The sequence below is a fragment of the Bufo bufo genome, chromosome 6 (genome assembly GCF_905171765.1).
Source record: "Bufo bufo chromosome 6, aBufBuf1.1, whole genome shotgun sequence".
NCBI classification, from domain to species: Eukaryota; Metazoa; Chordata; class Amphibia; order Anura; family Bufonidae; genus Bufo; species Bufo bufo.
Genome location: NC_053394.1, coordinates 355985466 through 356008938, shown reverse-complemented (window position 1 = coordinate 356008938; position 23473 = coordinate 355985466). Strand labels below are relative to the sequence as shown.

At 48.8% G+C, this 23473-nt stretch overlaps 1 protein-coding gene across 1 annotated transcript in view; it reads left to right on the top strand.

The window, feature by feature from the left end:
* QRICH2 (glutamine rich 2) overlaps positions 1 to 23473 on the top strand; it is a 67513-nt gene that overhangs the window by 26385 nt on the left and 17655 nt on the right. The window contains exons 4-11 of the mRNA XM_040438497.1: positions 2080 to 2440; positions 4549 to 4616; positions 13633 to 13709; positions 14167 to 14281; positions 15213 to 15335; positions 17041 to 17115; positions 17445 to 17609; positions 22878 to 22999. Coding sequence (XP_040294431.1) covers positions 2080 to 2440; positions 4549 to 4616; positions 13633 to 13709; positions 14167 to 14281; positions 15213 to 15335; positions 17041 to 17115; positions 17445 to 17609; positions 22878 to 22999 — 1106 coding nt within the window. The remainder of the gene's footprint in view (positions 1 to 2079; positions 2441 to 4548; positions 4617 to 13632; positions 13710 to 14166; positions 14282 to 15212; positions 15336 to 17040; positions 17116 to 17444; positions 17610 to 22877; positions 23000 to 23473) is intronic.

Below are 23473 nucleotides of genomic sequence, written 5' to 3'. Positions count from 1 at the left end.
ACCTCTATGACAGGATGCCGTGATCCGCAGCAATTAACCCCTCAGGTGCCGCACCTGAGAGGTTATCTATCGCGGATTGCAGCGCCTTGTCATAGAGGTCGGGTGCCGGCTATGTGATTCTGCCACCAGCACCCGCCTCCTGTATCTGTATTAAACGATAATTATCTTCATTGGTGGCCCAGTGGCCACAGGGTTCCCTCCTCCTCATTGGTGATGCAGTGGCAGTTCCAATCGGAGCCCCAGCAGTGTAATCGCGGGGCTCCAATCAGTTACCATAGCAGCCAGGATGCTACTGAAGCCCTGGCTGTCATGGTAATCTCCCTGCTGCTGTGTGTACTATTCACAGGGCAGCAGGGAGAGTGTGAAGTCCTATTCACCTTAATAGAGCTCTGTTATGGTGAATAGGACAAGGGATGAAAAGATCTCAGGTTCTAGCTCCTAAGGGGGCTAATTTTTATTTAATTTTTTAAACTTTATTTAATAACCATCACCAAAATATTAAGTTTAAATCACCCCCCTTCCCAATTTTATATATAAACAATAAATTAAACATATTACATATCTCCACCTCCGAAAAGTCAAAACTATTAAAATATTTTTAAAAATCTCCTATGCGGTGAACACCGTAACCGGAAAAAAATAATACAAAATGCGCGATACACAATTTTTTGGTCACCTTACTTCCCCCATCCTCCCCCAATAAATAGGATAGGACTGTTTGATTATGGGCTGGACTTTCCATAAAATGCGGAATGCACGCTGTTTTTTATTTTTTTTTCCGCGTGGTATTAAGTATAGCAATACTTTTTATGGTATCGAACTCAAATCAAAATTTTGGTATCAGGACAACCCTATTCTCTACACAGCAGGTGGCCAGGGGAACATAGACAAGCAGATGCAGCGCTGCACCAAGACTGTAGCCCCTTTATTCACAGGATTGGTGAGGTCCCAGAGACCAGACCCCAACCGGTCATAAATGGGGGGTGCCATCACTTTGTAAGATGGTAAAGACCCTTTAATGCAGGGGACCGCAAATTACAGTTCCATTGGTTTTACTGCACAGACCGTTTAGGAGTTGGTTACCAGATGTACCCAGACAGACACCTCATCCAGGTGCAAGAACATGGTTGAGGAAAGATGGAGCAGGTTTCACTGGGTGCAATGGGAACATGCAGGGGCAGATTGGCCAGCCAGGTACATAATCTGATTCTCTCCTACAATGCTTCCCGGTACTGGCTCCCCGATCCTTCTTCTGCTGGTCTCCATTGCTGAAAACAACCAGCTTGCCATGGGTGCAGCCATTTACTGTCCGTCATGACAAATGGTCAACACCGCAGCCGATGATTGGCTGCAGCCATGTCAAACCGGATGTTTTCAGCGAGAAAAGCCAGTGGAGCATCACAGCCTGGGAGGAGAAAGAGTGGGGATCCAGGAAGCAGGTAAATAAGCTTCCTTTACAGATCCAGCCAAGTGTACGGGCTTGCCAAAACCACCCCCCATTCTTGCACAACTTATTTACAAAGGAACCTAAAGCCATTGAAAGTGATAAAAAAGGGAAAAAAAATAAAAATAAATAATATATATACTCACCAGTCAATCCCCTTCCATTTCCAGTGCTGCTGCTCCGGTCCTTCTCGCTAAGATGTTTTCCTTGTCTGCAATGATGATGCGCTGTATACTCCCATCACCACTGCAGCCAATCAGTGATATATGGCCCAATACTGCTGAAGCCATGTGGGGTATACAACTACATTACCACTTTGCCATGAAAACACAGAATAGAGGCACTAGAAACAACACAGGATAACCAGTGAGTGTAGGGTATTTTTATTTTTATTTTATTTTTTATTATTTTACCATTTTCAGTGGCTTTGAGTTTCTTTTCAAATGTCAGACAACCTCTCTAATGATGAAGACTGTAAAAGTTGGCGTTCACTTTAAATACACACATTTCAGCCAAGATCTGAGCGTACAGATGGCAGTTAGGTGTGTGGAGTCCATAGACATTAGCTCTATCACATATACATCAAGTCATTGGACCATTGTACAAATATGACCTGTTATTCCTTGCGTCATCAGGACCCCATCATATCGGACACTAAACGGTCTCGGACACAATGGTCGAGTCAGGATGGAGACTCTGCTCTCCCTGTGGAGACCCTGCATGGTCTGGCAGCGGGTACATTGGAGGACCCTCGGATAGAGGTGTACGGACAACCGCAGGAAAAAGACCTTCCCCATGCTCACCCTGGGGCCCCCGTGCCTCAGAATAATGGGCTTAACTCTTCTATGAGTAGCATGGATCCTACCGCGGCTCCTGGGTCACCTGGAGTTGCTCCGTCCACATCTAAGGAGCATGTCGTGCTTTATGCAAGGCTGGACACACTGGAGAGAGACAAGGCCGACCGGGCCGAACTTGGACGTTTGCAGAAAAATTCAGGTAATGCTTGGGCGGCACAAGGCGATCTGGACATAAAGGTTTGACAACTATAACCCCCAACGTTCATGCATGAGCAGTGGACATTCGCTAGATATGCATTGAATCTATGGGAGAGAGTTATCGAGCCTCTAAACGTATGTAGCCAGAGTCAGTGATGTCAGTGATGATATATCATGTTCTTATAGCAGAGAAATGTCTAGCAAATGGGATAAAATTTTAAATCAAACTATGTGCAACAATTATAACAATATGGTCAATATGAACTATTATTAAAGATCAGAGGAAGACCCCCTTTAAAGGGAGTGTGTCATCAAAAAATTACCTATTGCTTAAATCAAATTTTTATTTTAAAAATATGTCTAAAGAATGTTTGGTCATGTTTTTAATTTCGCGTATCACGATCTACGTAATAAATCCTAAAATCCTGCACTGGCCACTAAGCCTAATAGGCTCACATCTTATTCTGTACAGATCACTTTTTATCAGTCATCTTATTATCACCACAGGCAGGATTACAATGACTGTATGCATGAGAGGATCCATCATTCACAATAGGTGATATCACAGCTTATCTATTCCCTTTTGACCTCTGCACAGGTCACAGAGCATGCCTAGAAAACCCTCCTATAGAAGTCAATGGATCCCCTCCAGCCCATTGTGTCTATGGCTCATGGTGGCTGCTGTAAAGCATATCTCTAAATGCTGTTAACAGTTCAGGCAAATTGGCCGTGGCCTTAAAGGGGTTGTCCGGGTTCAGAGCTGATCCCGGACATATCCCCTTCTTCCTCCACTCAGCCCCTCTGACATGAGTGTTTCAGGCTCCCTTGCCTTCCCCTTGCCTTGCAGGGCTTTTTGTGCAGATCCGGTGAAGTACCAGGCTATGCTAGGCAGAGGCTTCCGCCTATCAATGTTCCCAGTGATGTCACCAGCAATAATGGGTGTGCTTTAGTGCTACCCTAGCCTTTAAATGGCTAGGGCAGCGCTAAAGAATGCCCATTAGTGCCAGTGACATCATTGGGAACACTGCTAGGTGGAAACCTCTGCCTAGCAGTGTAAAAATGTAAAAAAAAAAAGCATTTGTCCTGCGCAATACAGCGCAGGACAAGGTACAGCATCGGGGCATGAAACACTCATGTCAGAGGGGCTGAGTGGGGAAAGAAGGGGGTATGTCCGAGTTCAACCCCTTTAGTCATGTGCAGGAAATAGAATAAAAAAATCTACAATCGGAAAATAAACACAGATTAGAAAAATGGGATATATGTCACCAGATTAATTGTGAGAGCACGAGGAACATAACAAGCAGTCGTGGCGGCACAGATCCAAAATACTTGCTAGAGAGGGAGCAGGCCAGGTGCTTGGGTAAGAGAGGGTCCTGGAAGAACCCTGCAGTCCTTGCAGCGGAAGGCCCAGTAATCACCAGTCATCCCAGTCTGAATGAATTTCACACTCTGATTAGAAGCACTTCTAATCGGAGTATCCCATAGCTGGATTTTACATTGCCCTAAATTTTGTAAGCTTATGCCCAGGAGGGGCAAGACTGTTGGTGTAGATCCCATCTTTTGGAAGCCACCTTGTCGCTGCAAAAAATGTGCAGAAAGAGCTTCTAATTTTCTTATATTAAGTATAGCAGTGATTCAATCTACATTTATTCATGTTTCCAGTGTTTACATGTGTCTTTGTGCATAAAGCAGTGTGCTGTTACTTGTAGTCCTTGTTTGCTTTTATATTGCCACCTGAACCCCTATTTTGTACAAAGTTTTGAGGTGCTGGTCTAAGGGCTCTTTCACACGAGCGGATGCTGTGTGGGTAATCGGCTGCGTGAATGAGGGCCAAGCCCCGCTCCGGACAGCAGAGACACGGAGCAGTAACATGATTGATAATGCTCCGTGCCTCTCTGTGACTTTACTACAAAATCGCACTGAGATAAAGTTGTCGCCGTGATTTTGTAGTAAAAAGGTCACAGAGAGGCACGGAGCATTATCAATCATGTTACTGCTCCGTGTCTCTGCTGTCCGGAACGGGGCTTGGCTCTCTTTCACGCAGCGGATTACCCACACAGCATCCGCTCATGTGAGCGAGCCCTAACTTTCGCATTTTCTGTCTACTAGATGACCTCGCCGCGACACTCAACCACCTGAAGAGAGAGATTCAAGACTTGAGAGGAGACCCCCATAAGGTGAGACATTCGGTAATTACAAGGATTATCCACATAGAATAACGCAGGTTAATTATTGGGTATCCAGCCGCATGGACCAAAAAACTGAGTTTATATAGGGACATTTCTAAATTTCTTGGTGCCCGGGATGGCACGGAGGTGGCACCTATAACAGACTCACTTTGCCTACTTCTTCAAACATTTTTAAGTAGGATGATGTAGATGATAGCAGTTTTATTCCTGTCAGTATGCCTTAGATTAGATTGTTTAAAGGGGTTGTCCAGGCAATCACTCCACCCTGTCTGAAAGCGGCACAGAGAGACGCAAATACACCTGGATGTAACCGTAAACCGAGGATACAGTACAATGCCCAGCAAGGAGCATGCACTGGTCCTATTCTAATTAATAGGATTGGTGCATGATACTTGTTTGTGCATTGGACGATTGCGTTTCCATCTGTCCTGCCTAGTGTGCAGTTGCATCTCTCCACACCCGAAAATATTTGGGAGCAACCCCTTTAATTCCTAATATATGTGTGATGAGTGTTTAACAGCAATATCTGCAGTGTCCTGAGGTGGTTATGTGTTTATACCTTGAGGTCTAGCTTGTGTTAGACATCTAATATTTCTGGTGGTTTAGGAGTTAACTGTATAATCTGCAGTAGTCTAGGAAGTAAAGGACTCTAGCGTGCATATTTAATTTTATTCTCATGTACATATTTTAATAGCTCCAAATTTTTTGATGATGAATGTCATGATGCACAGGTATAATGGCTCATCTGGTAGGAAGCTCTTAAATCCCTACTTCTTTTAAAATAAAAAAGATCTTGCTGTCTGCAGCCACCACTAGGGGGAGACTCGCACCATCTGGATTTTTACAGCTTCCATTCAAAATGTATTTGAGCAGTGCCTTCTAGTGGTGGTTCCAGACAGAAATGATTTTGGCATTTTACTCTATAGATGTGACAGGATTTTCCAGCGCTAGAAAAATACCCCCTAAAGGCACCCACGGACTGCTGGGATGACCATGGTGGACGTGCCATAAAAAGCTTATTTTAGTACAGACTCTTGTTCCTGGTGATGATGTGGAAAGCGAAACCCTCCAGTCACGCGAGGTGAATTTATGCCGTGTGGTGCGTTCAGTAATAGGAGGGAGTGAATCTGTTTGCCTGGACGTGGAACACAATGGGAAAATTGATTCTCGAAGTTCTCGCGTTGATTCTCCAGATGCGAAGTAGAGGAATTGTGATCATTGGTAGGGTAGGATTTTATGTATAGAGCTGGGGACATGGGTTGCTAGATGGCCACTAGCTCATCTGCAATACCCAGTCCCCATAGCTCTGTGCGCTTTTATTGTGTTAAAAAGGAGACTTTTGTATTACTTACCAGTAAAGTCTCTTTCTCGCTCTTCCTTGGGGGACACAGGAAACCATGGGTATAGCTCTGCTCCCTAGGAGGCGTGACACTAAGTGAAAGCTGTAAGCCCCTCCTCCATCAGCTATACCCCTCAGCATGGAGAAGAGACTGCCAGTTGCGTGTCCAAGTAGTGAAAGATAACCACCAACCGGAAAAAAGAACTGTCGAGCCCCAACGGGGGCAACCAAGCCGGAACCACAACTGTAACCCAAATGAAGGGCGGGTGCTGTGTCCCCCAAGGAAGAGCGAGAAAGAGACTTTACTGGTAAGTAATACAAAAGTCTCCTTTTCTCGCCCATATTCCTTGGGGGACACAGGAAACCATGGGACGTTCCAGAGCAGTCCCAGAAGGGAGGGACCAGAACCAACTAGACCAACACCAGAGGCATCAATCAACTGCCGCCTGCAACACCAGACGGCCTAAAGCAGCGTCAGCCGACGCATGAGTATGCACCCTGTAGAACTTGGTGAAGGTGTGCAAGGAGGACCAAGTGGCCGCCTTGCAAATCTGCTCCGTAGAAGCCCGATTCCTCTGAGCCCAGGAAGCCCCGACCGCTCTAGTGGAGTGTGCGGTAACACCAAGGGGCGGAACCTTGCCCTTGGCGAGATAAGACTCAGTAACAGCCATCTTGACAAAACGGGCGATAGCAACTTTGGATGCCGCCATCCCTCTGCGCGACCCCTCCGGAACCACAAAGAGCGAGTCAGTACGCCTGAAAGAGCTGGTTACCTCCAGGTAAACCTTGAGCGCCCTGACAACGTCCAGGCGATGAAGCTCCCTCTCCCGCGGGTGGGAAGGGGAAGGACACAAAGAGGGGAGAACGATGTCCTCGTTCAGATGAAAGGCGGAGACCACCTTAGGAAGGAAGGAAGGGACCGGACGAAGAACCACCTTGTCCTGGTGGAACACTAGGAAAGGTTCCAGACAGGAGAGTGCAGCCAATTCGGACACCCTCCGAAGAGAGGTGACGGCTACAAGGAAAATAACCTTGCAGGACAGAAGTCGCAAGGAAACCGTCCGCAGAGGCTCGAAAGGGGAAGCCTGGAGCGCTGAGAGAACCAGGTTCAGGTCCCAGGGCGGTACCGGAGGACGGTACGGGGGAACCGCGTGAGCCACACCCTGAAGGAAGGTCTTGACAGGACCAAGGGGGGCCAGTGGGCGCTGAAACAAAATGGACAGCGCAGACACCTGACCCTTCAAAGAACTAAGGGCCAGCCCTTGGGCCAGTCCGCTCTGCAGGAAGGACAAAACGGTGGGGAGAGAAAAGCGGAGCGGAGGAATCCCCAGATCGGCACAGAACCCCAAAAAGGTCCTCCAGGTCCTATAATAGATCCTAGAAGAGGACGGCTTACGGGCGCGGATCATGGTGCGGACGACGTCCGCAGAAAAACCCCTACGCGTCAGGACGGTGGTCTCAACAACCACGCCGTCAAACGTAGGGACCCTAAACGCGGGTGGAAGATCGGTCCCTGAGAGAGAAGATCTTCCCTGGCGGGCAGCGGCCAGGGCGCGTCTGCCAGGAGCAGCATGAGGTCGGCATACCAAGACCGGCGGGGCCAGTCCGGAGCGACCAGAATCACCGAGACGCCTTCCGCCGCTATCTTCCGAAGGACCTTGGGCAGGAGAGGGATGGGAGGGAATATGTATGGGCGCGCGAAGCCTCGCCAAGGAAGAACGAGGGCGTCGGCTCCGCAGGCTCCCGGATCCCTGGCCCTGGACAGATATGCGGGGACCTTGTGATTGAATTTTGAGGCCATGAGGTCCACGTCCGGTGTGCCCCAACGAAGGCAAATGGCCTCGAACACCTCCGGGTGAAGAGACCACTCGCCGGGGTCGACGGTGGTGCGACTGAGGAAGTCCGCCGCCCAATTGTCCACCCCTGGAATAAAAATTGCAGATAGGGCCGGGACGTGGGCTTCCGCCCAACGGAGAATGCTGGTGACCTCCCGCATTGCTGCAACGCTGCGAGTGCCCCCCTGGTGGTTTATGTACGCCACGGCCGTGGCGTTGTCCGATTGCACACGAACTGGATGACCCTTCAGCAGATGAGTCCAGTGTCGCAGAGACAGAAGGGCCGCTCTCAGCTCCAGGACATTGATCGAGAGTTTGGACTCCGATGGAGACCAAATGCCCTGGACGGATCGGGGAGGAAACACGCCTCCCCAGCCCAAGAGACTGGCATCGGTTGTAACCACCAACCAGTTGATCGGCAGAAAGGACCTGCCCAGAAGAGGGGACTGCAACCACCAGCGGAGAGATGACCGTACCGGAGGCGATAGATGGAAGGGATGATCCAGAGACTCCGGCGATTTGTCCCAGGAGGAGAGGATCGCCCGTTGGAGAGGGCGGGAGTGAAACTGCGCAAATGGGATTGCCTCGAAGCAGGCAACCATCTGCCCCAAGACCCGCATGCAGAAGCGGAAGGACGGTCGACGGTGGAGAAGGAGACCCTGAATCGCCCGACGGAGGGTCAGACGTTTTTCCGAGGGAAGACGTACCTCCGCCGCTTCCGTGTCTAAAAGCATTCCCAGGAAGACCAGTTGTCTGGCGGGAGGAAGGGAGGACTTGGGGAAGTTGATGACCCAACCGAATCTCGCCAGAGTCTCTAGAGTGAGATCCACGCTGGCAACCGCTTGGGAAAGGGACGGAGCCTTGATGAGGATATCGTCCAAGTACGGTAGCAGAAAAACACCCCTGGAACGGAGTAAGGCCAAAACCGGGGCCAGGACCTTGGTGAACACCCGGGGGGCTGTTGCCAGCCCAAAGGGAAGGGCGACAAACTGGAAGTGGAGGTCCCCCACGGCGAATCGGAGGAAGCGATGGTGACACCGGGCTACCGGAACATGGAGGTAGGCATCCTGTATATCGATGGAAGACATGAAATCTCCCTGCTCCAGGGAAGCCACCGCGGAACGGAGGGACTCCATCCGAAACCGTCGAAGGAAGAGAAAACGGTTGAGCTTTTTGAGGTCCAAAATGGGCCGCACCGAACCTCCCTTCTTGGGAACTACAAAGAGGTTCGAATAGAACCCTTGGAACCTTTCCTCTAGAGGAACGGGGGTAATCACCCCTCTGTCCAGTAAGGCTTGAACAGCCGCGGAGAACGCAGCCGCGCTTTTCGGGTCCCGCGGGGGGCGGGAGCGAAAGAACCGATCTGGAGGGAAAGACGCAAATTCGATTTTGTATCCTGAGGACACAATTTCGAGAGCCCAGGCGTCGGAGATGTGAGCCATCCAGATGTCCCTGAAAAGGAGGAGCCGGCCCCCCACCCGGGTGGGTGGGGGCGCGCCTTCAGGCAGAGGATTGCTTTGCTGCGGGTGTGCGGGCAGCCTGCGGCCTGCGCCAGGAGGGCTGTGCCCGAAAAAACGGCTTCCTACGTTTATCCTGGGGAGGGGCCGAAGCGGCAGCTGCGGGGGGAGCCCCAGAGGTCCTGCGGGAGGACCGAAAACGAGACGCACCGGGGCGTCCGCGGGGGGCGCCCCTGGCTTGGGGTTGAGGGAGATGGGTGCTTTTACCACCCGTGGCCTCCGAAATAAGCTCGTCTAGGCGGACCCCGAAAAGGCGGGAACCCGCAAACGGTAGCCCCGCCAAGGAACGTTTTGGAGGCAGAGTCCGCTTTCCAAACTTTCAGCCAGAGCTCCCTCCTGACGGAAACCGCCAGGGCGGAGGAGCGTGCAATAAGGGCTCCCGCATCAAGGGAGGCCTCACAAACAAAATTCCCGGCCCGAATAATAAGCTGGGCCAAGGAACGTAGGTCCTGGATGGGGACGTCCGAGTCCAACTCCTGTTCCAGCTGCGCACCCCAAGCAGAGATTGCTTTACCTGCCCAAGCAGAGGCAAAAACCGGTCTGAGAGCAGAACCGGAGGCAGCAAAAATGCCCTTGGAAAGGGTCTCCATGCGACGGTCCTCCGCTGACTGAAGAGAGGACCCGTCGGGAACAGGGATGGCCGTGTTTTTTGACAGACGGGCCACAGGGGGGTCCACCTTGGGTGGGGACGACCAGGTGGCCACGACATCGGCTGGAAATGGATAGCAAATGTCCAGCTTCTTGGGATTGACAAAACGGGCGTCCGGGCGAGCCCAAGCCTTAGACACCACGGAGGAGAAATCAGAGTGGATTGGAAAGACTTTTGAGGCCTGCCTGGGTCTGATAAAGGAGACGCTAGCTGCGTCAGAGCTAGGGGGTCATCCTGCACCTTAAAGGTGTCACGAATATCCGAGATGAGTTGACTCATCGCTGAGGCTAGCTTGGACGGCAGGGCCGAGTCCATTTCCAAATCTGAAACCGCCAATTCACCTTCAGAGAGCGAATCCTTTGGAGAGGAGAGGCTCGTCTGGGTGCGCACGCGTGGCGGGGAGAGGGAGGCATCCGAGGAGGAGGCTCGCTCTACTCTAAGACGCTTCTGAGAGTGCCTAGCTCGGGAGGGGTCACTAAGAGGGAGTGAACCCGCTGCAGCGGCAGAAGCGGTGGACCCGGAGGGCGCGACAGTAAAAGTAGCGTCCTGCGGGGTAGGTGGCCTGTCTATTAGGCGGCCCACGACATGAGTGAGGCTTTCCACGGCCTGGGACAGGGATCTAGCCCAGTCAGGCGGGTCAGAGGAAGCAGGGAGCGACACAGCGGGCGACTGAGGCTGCGGTGGAGCTCGGCATGCAGGACAGTGCGGATCAGACTGCCCCCGGGGAAAGGGTTCCCTACAAGCAGTACAGGCATGGTACCAAGGCTTGGCAGCTGCAGAAGGGTCTGACATGGTGGAAAAAAAAAAAAAAAAAAAAAAAAAAAAAAATGTTGCCTTATGGGAGACCCCAGGGCAAAAGGAACGGAGATTACACCCAACAACAGTACTGGCACGGAGGGGGTTAACAGTCCTACCAGACCCTGCAAGCGGCAGCAGCAAGGGAAGCAGACTGAAGGAGGCTGTGGAGGAGAGGCAGCCGGCACGGGGATGAACAGCTTCAGGATCGGACGTAGAGAGGATTCCACGCAGTATGCGATGTGGAGCCCGACGAAACCGGAAGTAGCGGAGCGCTATGAAGCTCCGCCCACCCCTTGCCGCGCTGAAGAGACGCAAAACCGCGCGCGCGCGGCAAAATGATTTTAACCCCCAAGATTGGATGAGTGCCGGCCAGCTATGGCGCCTGTTCGTGCCAAGGAAAAACGCCCCCCCCCCCCCGCCGCGCCTGATGTGGCAGACGGCCCCAGCCTACAGCCGTCCCTGAAGGCATGAGTTCGTGCCCTGCCGCTAATAAAGTGAATTTTTTTGCCCTGACAAAGTCCCCCCCAAATGATACCCGGTAAGGTGCCGGTAAGATATGCCCGGGGGGGGGGGGGGGGGCGGGGGGGCTCGATGTAGCAGCAGTGGGAAGGAAGGGGAGGCTGGAGCAGCCACTCTCACCATACGCTGTCTTCGCCCTCAATCCATCCAGCAGGGTCGCCCCTTCAGCTACTGGCACCGCAGTGGCAGGAAGCCGGGGGAGGGACTTGGCGTGCGGGCGACCCTTGAGCTGGCGGGACGCAGGGGAGCGAGGCTGCCCTGGTCCACCTTGTCTTCTGTGGGGGAGGCGGCAGTGCGGAATTACCGGCACTGGCGCAACTCAACCCCGGGAGAAACAGAGGGGTCTAATGCGCCTCTGTTGTCCCTGTAAGTAGAAAAAAATCGAATTAAAACAACAAATAACGCAAAAAATAAAAAATTATAGGAAAACAACCCTGCATAAGCAGGGGGTGTCTTGCCTCCTTGGACACTAAGCAAAAACTGGCAGTCTCTTCTCCAGGCTGAGGGGTATAGCTGATGGAGGAGGGGCTTACAGCTTTCACTTAGTGTCACGCCTCCTAGGGAGCAGAGCTATACCCATGGTTTCCTGTGTCCCCCAAGGAATATGGGCGAGAAAAAACAGTTTTGAACAATATGCAAATGACCTGATAGGAGTCCTGTAGCCGGAGATGAGTCAATCGTCAAGGAGCCCAGCACCGCCCCGCGTCCTCCGAATCTCCTCCTTACTGGCTGACGTCACAGAGCTGGAGCGCCGAAATCTCGCGATGCGCGAGCTAGCGCATGCGTAGTTCGTTCCCTGTGCTGATGCCAGTACAGGGAATGAACATGATGCCGACACTGCGCATACGCTAGCTCGTGCATCGCGAGATTTCGGCGCTCCAGCTCTGTGACGTCAGCCAGCAAGGAGGAGATTCGGAGGACGCGGGGCGGTGCTGGGCTCCTTGACGCTTGACTCATCTCCGGCTACAGGACTCATATCAGGTCATTTGCATATTGTTCAAAACTGTTTTTTAGCACAATAAAAGCACACAGAGCTATGGGGACTGGGTATTGCAGATGAGCTAGTGGCCATCTAGCAGCCCATGTCCCCAGCTCTATACACAAAATCCTGGTGACAGGTTCCCTTTAATGCTGAGGTGTCCATGCCTACTGAGGGCATATAGTGATCATTGAGGCCACACGTGGCCATAAACATTACATTAAAGACATGTGTGGCATGATCTGCCGATTATGGCTGATCAGTCGCCCTTTCTATGTTGTTTGGTCTTTTTCTACCATGTCCCTAATTTGCCATGGTATGTTCGTGACTGGATCAACCTCCTTCTGGCTGTTCCTAATGCTATGGTCAGCTTTAGCGCCTGGCACTTCAGGACTGGGTTAGACGGTGCTTTCAGCAAAGCAGAATCTTCTTAGGCCCCTTTCACACAAGCGAGGTTTCCGCGCGGGCACAATGCGTGAAGCCAATGCATAGCACCCGCTCTAAATCCTGACCCATTCATTTCAATGTGTCTGTGTACATGTTGTTTTTCACACATCATCTCTGCGTTACAGGAAAAATCGCAGCAGGTTCTATATTCTGCGTTTTTCACGCAGCCCTGGCCCCATAGAAATAAATGGGGCTTCCGTGAAAAACGCATTGCATCCGGATGTAATGCGTTTTTCACTAATGGCTGCTAGTAGATGTTTGTCAATCTTCTGTGGTTTTTTTAGTTTTTTTTCATGCGTGTGAAAAAACACATCAAAATGAATTGCATCCGCACGGGAACAACTGAAACGCTGGACGCAGTCGCGGACAAAAGTGACTGAACTTGTTAGCGAAATGGTGCACGTTTCGCTGAACGCATCCTGACACAATTCGTGTCATTTGTGTAAAAGGGGCCTTAGGTTCTTTTAATGCTGCATCTGCAGTGTATGTTTACCGGTTGCGCCAGGAAAGCTCTCTGTGCAAATGTTAAATGGACCCATAGGCTCCCATTATGCCGATGGTGACCACAAGAGTGCCCTTTTGGCCTTCGTTCAGTGGTATGCACTTCCAATTAGTTTTACGCCACCCAGCCTTCAGCCTGGTCTTATGCTGCAGTAATTCCACAGCAAAAATCTGCATGACTTGTGGATTTTATACCGATTCACCGCATACTTAACCCCTATACATTGAAATGGTCCACAGTGAAAATCCATCCCATCTCTGCCACGTTATGAGCATGCTTCAGGTTTGGAAATCCGCAGTGTGTGCATTGCGTTTTCAAAAGCCCATCCACTCGTGTTGTACTGTCATTTGCAGTCCCCAAGTCTGAACTTGCCGTTTTGTAAACCCTCCTTTTTTCTCGTATGCTTCTTTGGCTGCCAGTCGGACCAGCTGCAGAGATCAGTGGACCCGTTCAGAACCTCACAACATGGCCAGACGTTGGAGGAAACCAGCCTCAAGTAAGTAAGGGTGGTTGGGGGAAAGAACGAGAGCAAACATGACGGTGAGGACCCTGAGGGAGGTTTATCCACGTTGGCGCGTTTTATGAACGGTGCAGCATTTCTTGCACAATGCAGCATGCACTGGATACAGCAGTTGGACGCATGCAAAAAACAAAGCAAGGACAGAAAAGTAGAAAGTAGCGTTGGAAAACGTTGATAACTGAGCTGGGCTTGGTACAACTATGAAGTCCCCTACACTTTTAGTAACGCGTCCATATGTGTAAAAGTGGTGCATGAGCATAAGCATGATATTCAGTGTGACTGACTGTGTGTGAAGGAAAAGGAGAGAGAAAGTGATGAAGATGTGACAAAATTATGGAGAACAGGAGGAATTGGAGGCCACATATGTTGCAGAAAAGAAGTGACAACCTGACTGTAGATTAAATTCTGATTGTTTCCTAATCTTCTACTCAAGTGCTACCATCCAAGACATTGAAAAAGAGCTGAAGGAACTGCGTGAAAGAGGGAAGCTGGAAAGAGCCGTCATGGAGGAGACGGTGGCTGATGAGTCTCTACAGCCGCAAGATCAGGTTGGTGGACTTCAGCAGTAGAAGTCAAAGTATGAAACAGATTGGATGTGGTGTTCTCATCCCACACATTTATGACCCAGACACGTAAGACACCCCCCCCCCTTCCCCCAATTTCAGTGAGGTATATCTGACTTGGTCTCGCTTAAAGGGGTATTCCCATTTTAACATTTGAAATGAGGTCCCGCCTCCTGCCGACTGTGAATGGAGAGGTGGGTGTGCGCCAAGTAACCATTCAGAATTGCCATAGAAGTGAATGAAGAGGACATGTGCTACCACCTCTCCATTCATAGTGGTCACAAGATGGAGCTGCTTGGGGTAAATAGCACAACACTGAGGCCAGTCATTGGCTGCACTATGACCCCAACCTATGCTGGAGACCAGAAGATTGCTGACCGGAGCCAAGGTGATAGAACGCAGCAGCGGGGAGCAGATGAGTAGAGTTTTTTTCATTAGATACCACATGCTCTGACGGCTATAGTTAAAAAGGGTCATAATCCTGGAAAACCCCTTTAAGGATCCATTCACACGTCCGCAAGTGTTTTGCTATCCGCAAAACATGGACACCGGCCATGTGCGTTCTGCATTTTGCGGACTGCACATGGCCGACACTATAATACAAATGCCTTTTCTTGTCTGTGTCTGCAGACAAGAATAGGACATGTTCTATTTTTTGCGGGGCCGCGGAACAGAAGTGCTGTCGGAACAGTGTGCTGTCCGCATCTTTTCCGGCCCCATTGAAAATGAATGGGTCCGCACCCGTTCTGCAAAATTGCGGCACGTATGCGGACCCATCTTGCGGACGTGTGAATGGACCCCAAGGGTGAAATAGCTTTTTGTTTGTTACAAGACAATTCCCGTTTGTCTCAACCATGTTGGTTCCTGGTGTTTGTTGGTTTTTCAGTCTTTCTAACAATTCATTTTCCTCTTTGAGGAAGGAGAACTGATGGGTCACAACCAGAAAAGAATGGCGCAGCTGCAGAAGGAGTGTGAACGCCTGACCCAAACAATGGGATCTTTAATTCAGGACCTTCAACAGAAGCAACAACACATTGATGTGAGAGCCTTGACCACCCATGTTATTCTAGTTCTTCATACGTCCCCCTAAACATCACCCTGGAGCCATAATATATGGAGAGCTAACCAGGACGGGGCAGCTACAGGGAACATTCTAGTTCTTTAAAGGTGGTTGCCCTATTAAGACGCCTGATCCCCTATCCTCAGGATAAGTGACTGTCTGATCGGTGGGGCACCCATGCTCTCCGTTTAAGTTGCTGTGTGTTCGCCACCCTGTTCGGTTCTATGAGAATGCCGGATATAGCAGAAAACAAGGGCGCGGCTGTCACTAGCAGCACCATAGAGCTGATTGGAGCGGCAGCGCTTATGCATGACAAGCAGGGGTACATGGGCCCCAGAGGTCAGGGCCCCCGCTGATCAGACATTTCTCCCCTATACTGAATATAGATATGTTGTCTTAATGGGACAACTCCTTTAAAATTGATGACATCCTTGGGATAGGTCCTCATTATTAGTAGATAAAATGGAATGGGTGCAGAGGCAGGCTACAAAAATGGTGGAGGGTCTTAGGCATAAAACAAGGTTCCTCAACTCCAGTCCTCAGGGCCCACCTGCCGGCCATGTTTTTAGGATTTCCTTAGTACTGAGCAGATGATACAATTAGTGTCAGTGCATCAGGACTTGCCTCAGGTATTCATTCTGTGGGATATTCTCAAATCATGACCGGTAGGTGGTCCCTGAGGACTGGAGTTGAGGAACACTGGCATAAAACATACCTAGATAGGGGGACGTTTACTAAGACCAGCGATTTAGACGCTACTTGCTCAAATCTATGACAAAAACAGGCGTAGAAAATGATGAATCAGATGGGCATGCCCCCTTCTCCACCCATACCTTGCCCCTTCTCCACCCATACCATGCCTCCTTTTCTCTGAACTGGCAAAAAAAGGAGTAAGTGGCATATGTGGTGAAAAAGGCACAGATTTTGCAACAAAATCTGCACCTTAAATACACTAAAAAGTGGCATATATGCTTTAAGAAATGACCCCCTTAATCTGTATAGACTTCAGGAAAGGAGGGACGTTGGTGACTGACAATCACTGGAGCATTGCGGGCTCTTCAACAGCTAATTGCCGGGTGGGGGGGGGGGGGCAGAAATCGGACCCCCCACTGATCTAAATTGTTGGTCTGTTCTATCATTTTAAAGGGACTCTCCGGGCTTTTAATACTGATGACTTATCCTAGGCCATCAATATGCGATCGTTGGCGGTCCGACACCCGGCACCCCTGCCGATCAGCTGTATGAAGGGAAGGCCCACGTGTGCCGTCTCCCTTCTCTCTTCCTGCTTGCCATAGACATAGCAGCAGCAAGCAGGGAGAGAGACAGGAGACGGCACTTCTCGCAGCCTTCCTTTCATACAGCTGATCGGCAGGGGTGCCGGGTGTCGAACCCCCTCCGATCTGATATTGATGACCTAACCTGAAGATAGGTCATCAATATTAAAAGCCCGGAGAACCCCTTTTAAGGGACTGGAAAATCCCATAAAAAGTGCCAGGCACTGCGTTACAGGCATGACCAGGAGCTATCAGATACTCTTTCACAGGATGCACTTTTCTCCAAGATGCTTTTCCTAGGAAATTGCTAATTAATAGAATTCCTTAATTCCCTCTTTGAAGTGGCTCCATGATGGGGCGTCACTTTAATCATTGCTCAGTCATTGCTGTATCCTTCACGCTTCCTGCAGGTCCTTTACCAGACGGTGGAGGATCTTACCAAGAACAAACTAGATGCAGAGCACATTGGACCAGAGATTGACGCGGTGAGGATGTAGCTGATGTAACTCCATCTTGTGTTACCTATTCTGTCTATTTCCAATTGCTAGTGCAAGCAGCGACGTTGTCCCCATTCATTACCTATGCCTGTTCAGCCAAGCATGCATATGTACGGGAGGATCGGGAGAGATTACTGTCCACTGACCAGGCGGTCAGCCAATAGTTATATGTATGGCGAGCCTTAGATCTGCGCTGCTGGTATATCCTTTCATGCCTGCTGACAGTAGTTTGATGCTTTACCTACCTTTCTCTCTTACTTTGCTCTGATACCTGTGATTTACCATGATGTGGACTATTCTTTGCCATGGCTGGACAGGAAGCAGACAAGAGTGCGCTGGAAAGGAAAGTGAGCCGCACACAATTTGATGCCACCACAGAACATCTGAGCAGAATGATACAGGAGCTGCTTGGCAAAATGAGCGCCCAGGAGCAAGACTGGCAGAGACTACTGGAGAAAATCAGTCTGGAGATGCAGAATAAAGTGAGCAGGGTCAGGTTTTCCTGGCATAGCCTTGGGGTGGGCTGTGTTACATTTACCCGCTTCAGGACCAGACACAATTTAGCCACTTTTTAGTTTAATGGCTGTAACTTTTTTATTTGTTGGGGCGTAGACGTGATTTTTTTTGTAAAGCCATTTTGGGGGGAATAATTCATATTTCTCTTCATAGAAATAACTTTTGGTTACAGTTTTTAGGCTTAGAAATTGACAAATAGTAAAAAAAAAAAAAAAAATGGTTTTGTACATTTTTTTGGTTATTTTTTTTTTCTCTGATAATATAACTATAATAAACTTTTTTTATTTGCATTTGTTATTGCCTACTGTTAAAATTGTAATATTTTTACATATCCAATTTTGGGTAATTGGCCCTGGCTAGTGGTATGAGAATTATTCACATTGGGGAATTGGTTTCTTGAGTTGGGATATTTTTACATTTTTTTATTTTTATTTTTTGTAACTTTTTATACAGTTTTATATATGCACTGCTAGGGCTATGCTGGGTTTAGTTAGAGCAAGCAGTAACCTCCCGATACTGGAATCCCACTTATAATGTGACCAATCACATGCTCACCAGGATGAAGGCTTCAAGCAGTTAAGGGAGAACAGGATAGTTGTTAGGATAGTGGATAACTATTAGATCGGTGGGGGTCCCAGCAATAGGTAACACGAGAATGGGGGCCAGTATCCCACCTGTAGTCCCCAGAAATTAACAGAGCGTCTGGTTGGGCATGCATGCGGCCACCCAATTAATTTCTATGGGAATTCCGGGGATAGTGGAGCGCTGTACTCGGCTATCTCCGTAACTCCTATACAAATGAATGGAACGGCCACACACATGTGCAACCGGCTTCTGTGTTCTTTTCAGAGAAGCTGCAGGGGGTACGTGGCCCCCATTCTCGTGATTGGTGGGGGTCCTTCTGCTGGGACCCGCACCAATCTAATAATTATTCTCTAACAACCAGAATACTCTCCGCATAAATAAGGATGGCATATCACTGGGAGTGTCAGTGTGGTTTACTATAAGTACAGTGACTGAGTCACACCACACAAAAACAAAAGTTTTAGATTTTAGAAAAACTGACTTTTCTAAAATTAGATTAGTGGTATACGAGTCCCTATCAGATTCATTGGAGTCCAGTAGAAATGGGACTACTTAAAAGTGGCACTATGGAAGGCAACAGAAAATTGCATTAGGCTTGTCAGTAAAAGCAAAAAAAGGAAGAGACCACTGTGGTACTCAGCAGAAGTGGAGGACAAAATCATTAAAAACAAAAAGATAGCATTTAGGAATTATAAAAAAAAAACGAGGATGACAGGCAAATTTATAAGATTAGGCAGAGAGAGGTCAAACAAGTTATAAGAGCTTCTAAAGCACAGGCAGAAGAGAAATTAGCTCAATCAGGGAAAAAAGGCGATAAGACATTCTTCAGATTCATAAATGGAAACTAAAACAAGGAATTACCAAATTTAAAAACAAAAGAAGGAAGGTATATGGAAGAAGATAAAGAACTAGCTGACTGCCTCAATGAATACTTCTGTTCAGTTTTTACAAAGGAAAATGAAGGAAAAGGACCTCAGTTAGGAAAGAAGACTAATGAATCTTTTGATGCATGTGTCTTTACAGAGGAAGAGGTTCTAAGTCAGCTGTCTGAAATTAATACAAATAAGTCATAGGGGCCTGATGGGATACACCCAAAGCTATTAAAAGAGCTCAGCGGTGAACTAGCAAAACCATTAACAGATTTATTTAACCAATCACTGGCAACAGGAGTCGTCCCAGAAGATTGGAAATGAGCAAATGTTGTGCCCATTCCCAAGAAAGGTAGTAGGGAGGAATCGGGCAACTATAGGCCAGTAAGCCTGACATCAATAGTGGGGAAATTAATGGAAACCATACTTTCCAAAGGAGAGGATTGTGGAACATCTAAAATCCCATGGATTGAAAGATGAAAAACAGCATGGGTTTACTTCAGGGAGATCATGTCAAACTCATCTTATCTTATTGATTTTTTTGATTGGGTGACTAAAACAATAGATGGAGGAGGTGCAGTAGACATCGCTTATCTAGACTTTAGTAAGGCTTTTGATACTGTCCCACAGAGAAGGCTTATCAATAAATTGCAGTCTTTGGGCTTGGACTCCCATATTGTTGAATGGATTAGGCAGTGGCTGAGGGACAGACAACAGAGGGTTGTAGTCAATGGAGTATATTCAGACCATAGTCTTGTTACCAGTGGGGTACCTCAGGGATCTGTTCTGGGACCCATATTGTTTAATATCTTTATCAGCGAAATTGCAGAAGGCCTCGATGGTAAGGTGTGTCTTTTTGCTGATGACACAAAGATTTGTAACAGGGTTGCTGTTCCTGGAGAGATACACCAAATGGAAAAGGATTTAGGAAAACTAGAGGAATGGTCAAAAATCTGGCAACTAAAATATAATGTTGATAAGTGCAAGATAATGCACCTGGGGTGTAAAAACCCAAGAGCAGAATATAAAATCAGTGATACAGTCCTAACCTCAGTATCTGAGGAAAGGGATTTAGGGGTCATTATTTCAGAAGACTTAAAGGTAGGCAGACAATGTCATAGAGCAGCAGGAAATGCTAGCAGAATGCTTGGGTGTATAGCAAGAGGAATTACCAGTAGAAAGAGGGAGGCGCTCATGCCGCTCTACAGAGCACTAGTGAGACCTCATGTGGAGTATTGTGCTCAGTACTGGAGACCATATCTCCAGAAGGATATTGATACTTTGGAGAGAGTTCAGAGAAGAGCTACTAAACTGGTACATGGATTGCAGGATAAAACTTACCAGGAAAGATTAAAGGACCTTAAAGGGATTCTGTCACCAGGTTTCACCCCTGTCAGCTAAACATATGCTGATGTTCAGGGCCTCATCAGGATTCCTAATGTGTGCTTCTAAATGTGATCCGTAGCCTTATTTTGCTAAAAAACAGGTTTTACTAACCTGTCACTCAAAGAAATAAGGTGCCCAAGGGGATGCAAGGTGCCGGCCGCACCCACCGCGGTTCGTGCCCAGCGCCGCCTTTCCAGACTTCTGCACCGCCTCCTAATCCTCTGTGCCACCTCTCGCTCTCCCTCCATCCGCCCTCCTCCCTCCTCCTGCTGTAAGATCTTGCGCGTGCGCACAGGGCTCTGCCTGATGCGCCCGTGCGGACTTCTCGATTTGGCTTCTTAAAGCGAAGTGCGCATGCGCCGGCACTTCGCTCAACCCAGGTATAACCTGCACTCTGGTGCCAGCCTCTCAGAACCCTGTGCGCACGCGCGATATCTTACAGCAGGAGGAGGGGGGAGGGAGGGAGAGCGAGAGCCGGCACAGAGGATTAGGAGGCGGTGCAGAAGTCTGGAAAGGCGGCGCTGGGCACGAACGACGGTGGGTGCGGCCGGCACCTTGCATCCCTTGACATCCCCTTGGGCACCTTATTTCTTTGAGTGACAGGTTAGTAAAACCAGTTTTTTAGCAAAATAAGGCTACGGATCACATTTAGAAGCCCACATTAGGAATCCTGATGAGGCCCTGAACATCAGCATATGTTTAGCTGACAGGGGTGAAACCTGGTGACAGAATCCCTTTAACATGTATAGCTTGGAAGAAAGACGAGACAGAGGGGATATGATAGAAACTTTTAAATACATAAAGGGAATCAATAAGGTAAAAGAGGAGAGAATATTTAAAAGAAGAAAAACTGCTACAAGAGACCATAGTTTTAAATTAGAGGGGCAAAGGTTTAAAAGTAATATCAGGAAGTATTACTTTACTGAGAGAGTAGTGGATGCATGGAATAGCCTTCCTGCAGAAGTGGCAGCTGCAAATACAGTGGAGGAGTTTAAGCATGCATGGGATAGGCATAAGGCCATCCTTCATATAAGATAGGGCCAGGGGCTATCCATAGTATTCAGATATATTGGGCAGACTAGATGAGCCAAATGGTTCTTATCTGCCGACACATTCTATGTTTCTATCAAAGGGGAATCGACTCCTGGCAATTGCTAGAATGGAGTTGCACTGGCACTAGAAAACCACTGTGCTACTTAATCGCTTGTCGGCGGCACCTTTTATCAATTGAAGGGGGGCAACAGCTATCAGACATGGCATATCCCAGCAGTGTCGCAAAGAAAAAAAGGGGGTCAGTCAGCACATCCCAGTGCGCAGGCGCACGTCGCCATGTCTGAAAACACAACATAGAACATAATATTTTGCAGAGTGCTGTTGCATCAGGGCTCATGCACATGAATGTATTTTCTTTCCGTGTCCATTCGGGTTTTTTTGCAGACCGTATACGGAACCATTCGTTTCAATGGGTCCACAAAAAAGCGGAAGGTACTCCGTGTGCATTCCGTATGTCCGTATTTCTGTTCCGCCCAAAAAATAGACCATGTCCTATTATTGTCCACATTACGGACAAGGATAGTACTGTTCTATTAGGGGCCAGCTGTTCCGTTCCGCAAAATACGGAATGCACACAGATGTCATCCGTATTTTTTGCGGACCGCAAAACACATACGGTCATGTGAACAAGCCCTAAGGCTGGGTTAACATGTGACTCGAATGCTGCAGATTTGCTGTCACTGATTTGCAGCTTCGTACAATTCCAGTGATACGAGTTAGATTTTTAGAAATCTCCTACACGCACTGCGTACAAAATGCGGTGTAAATTGACTTGCGGTGCAGTTTGGAAATCTGCGGCATGTGAATTTTATGCTGCTGTTCTCCCCAGCAGATTTCAGCATTTGTGATGACAAGGGTGGTGTCTGATGGCTTTTCTGCGGCAAAAACTACATGTAATAGGTGCATTTTTTGGTTGCAGTTTTGCGTCGGAACCACAGCAAACCTTCTGTGAACGTACCCGTAAGGCTGATCAGTCCATGCAGATGGGGCTGGGGTACTATTGCAAACTATGCAGTCCCTGAGGATACCCCGCTGCCCAGCCCTGATTTCTATTAGTCAAGAAAAATCACTAGAAACTTCTATTCATCCAGCAGACTGGTCAGTGCCGTTCCTTTTTGTGAGGTTGCCCAACGACCCTGGCTTGTAAGCAGCTGCGTTTATATCTACAGATGTAGCAGAGTTCAAATTGTTCATTGACCTCTTTCAGTAGGCTTATTTGCGGCAGTCTTATGGAAAACCATGCATTGCGCACTGTGATATCACCAGGTTGTGGCCTTGTAGCCTTGAGAACAAGGACTGAGGCTGAGTTCCTCAATTCTGACCTGATGTCATGATTTACAGTTGGACAGCGTGGAACTTGAACCACTGAAGAACATCTTGGAACAATGCTGGCGAGACCTTCACCGACAGCTGGAGGAACATCCGCCGCAGTATGAGGCCGACGAGGCTGCTGGTATCCGCAAGTAAGTGACCGTCGTAGGTGGACAGATGGTGAGCCTTACTGGTAACTTACCACATCAATTAGGTAACATAGCACTTTAGGGTGAGGAGCAATGCAGTGGGGGGCAGGGTAAGCATTGATTGTTTCTTCTAGCACATGAGGGACATTGCAAGTGGAAATGAGCTGGCATTTTGGTTTGCAGTGGGTGGCATGGAAATCTATGGGGCGTTGTGCCTGGCACTTGATGGAAATCTTGGCTTGCAGTGGGGGACTGTGGCCACAATAGTTGCTGACACTAAGAGGAGAATCCATTAAAGGGGTTGGCCCATCTGGGACATTGATGTCATATCGCTATATGCCATCAGTGTCACACAGATGCGGGTCCCACCTCTGGGGGCCCCCAAAATGAAGGAGAGCACACAGCGCAAGCACAGCATGCACTTCATTTATTACTTTGGAACTCCCATAGCGGTTACCGATGGGTGACCTCTGTCGA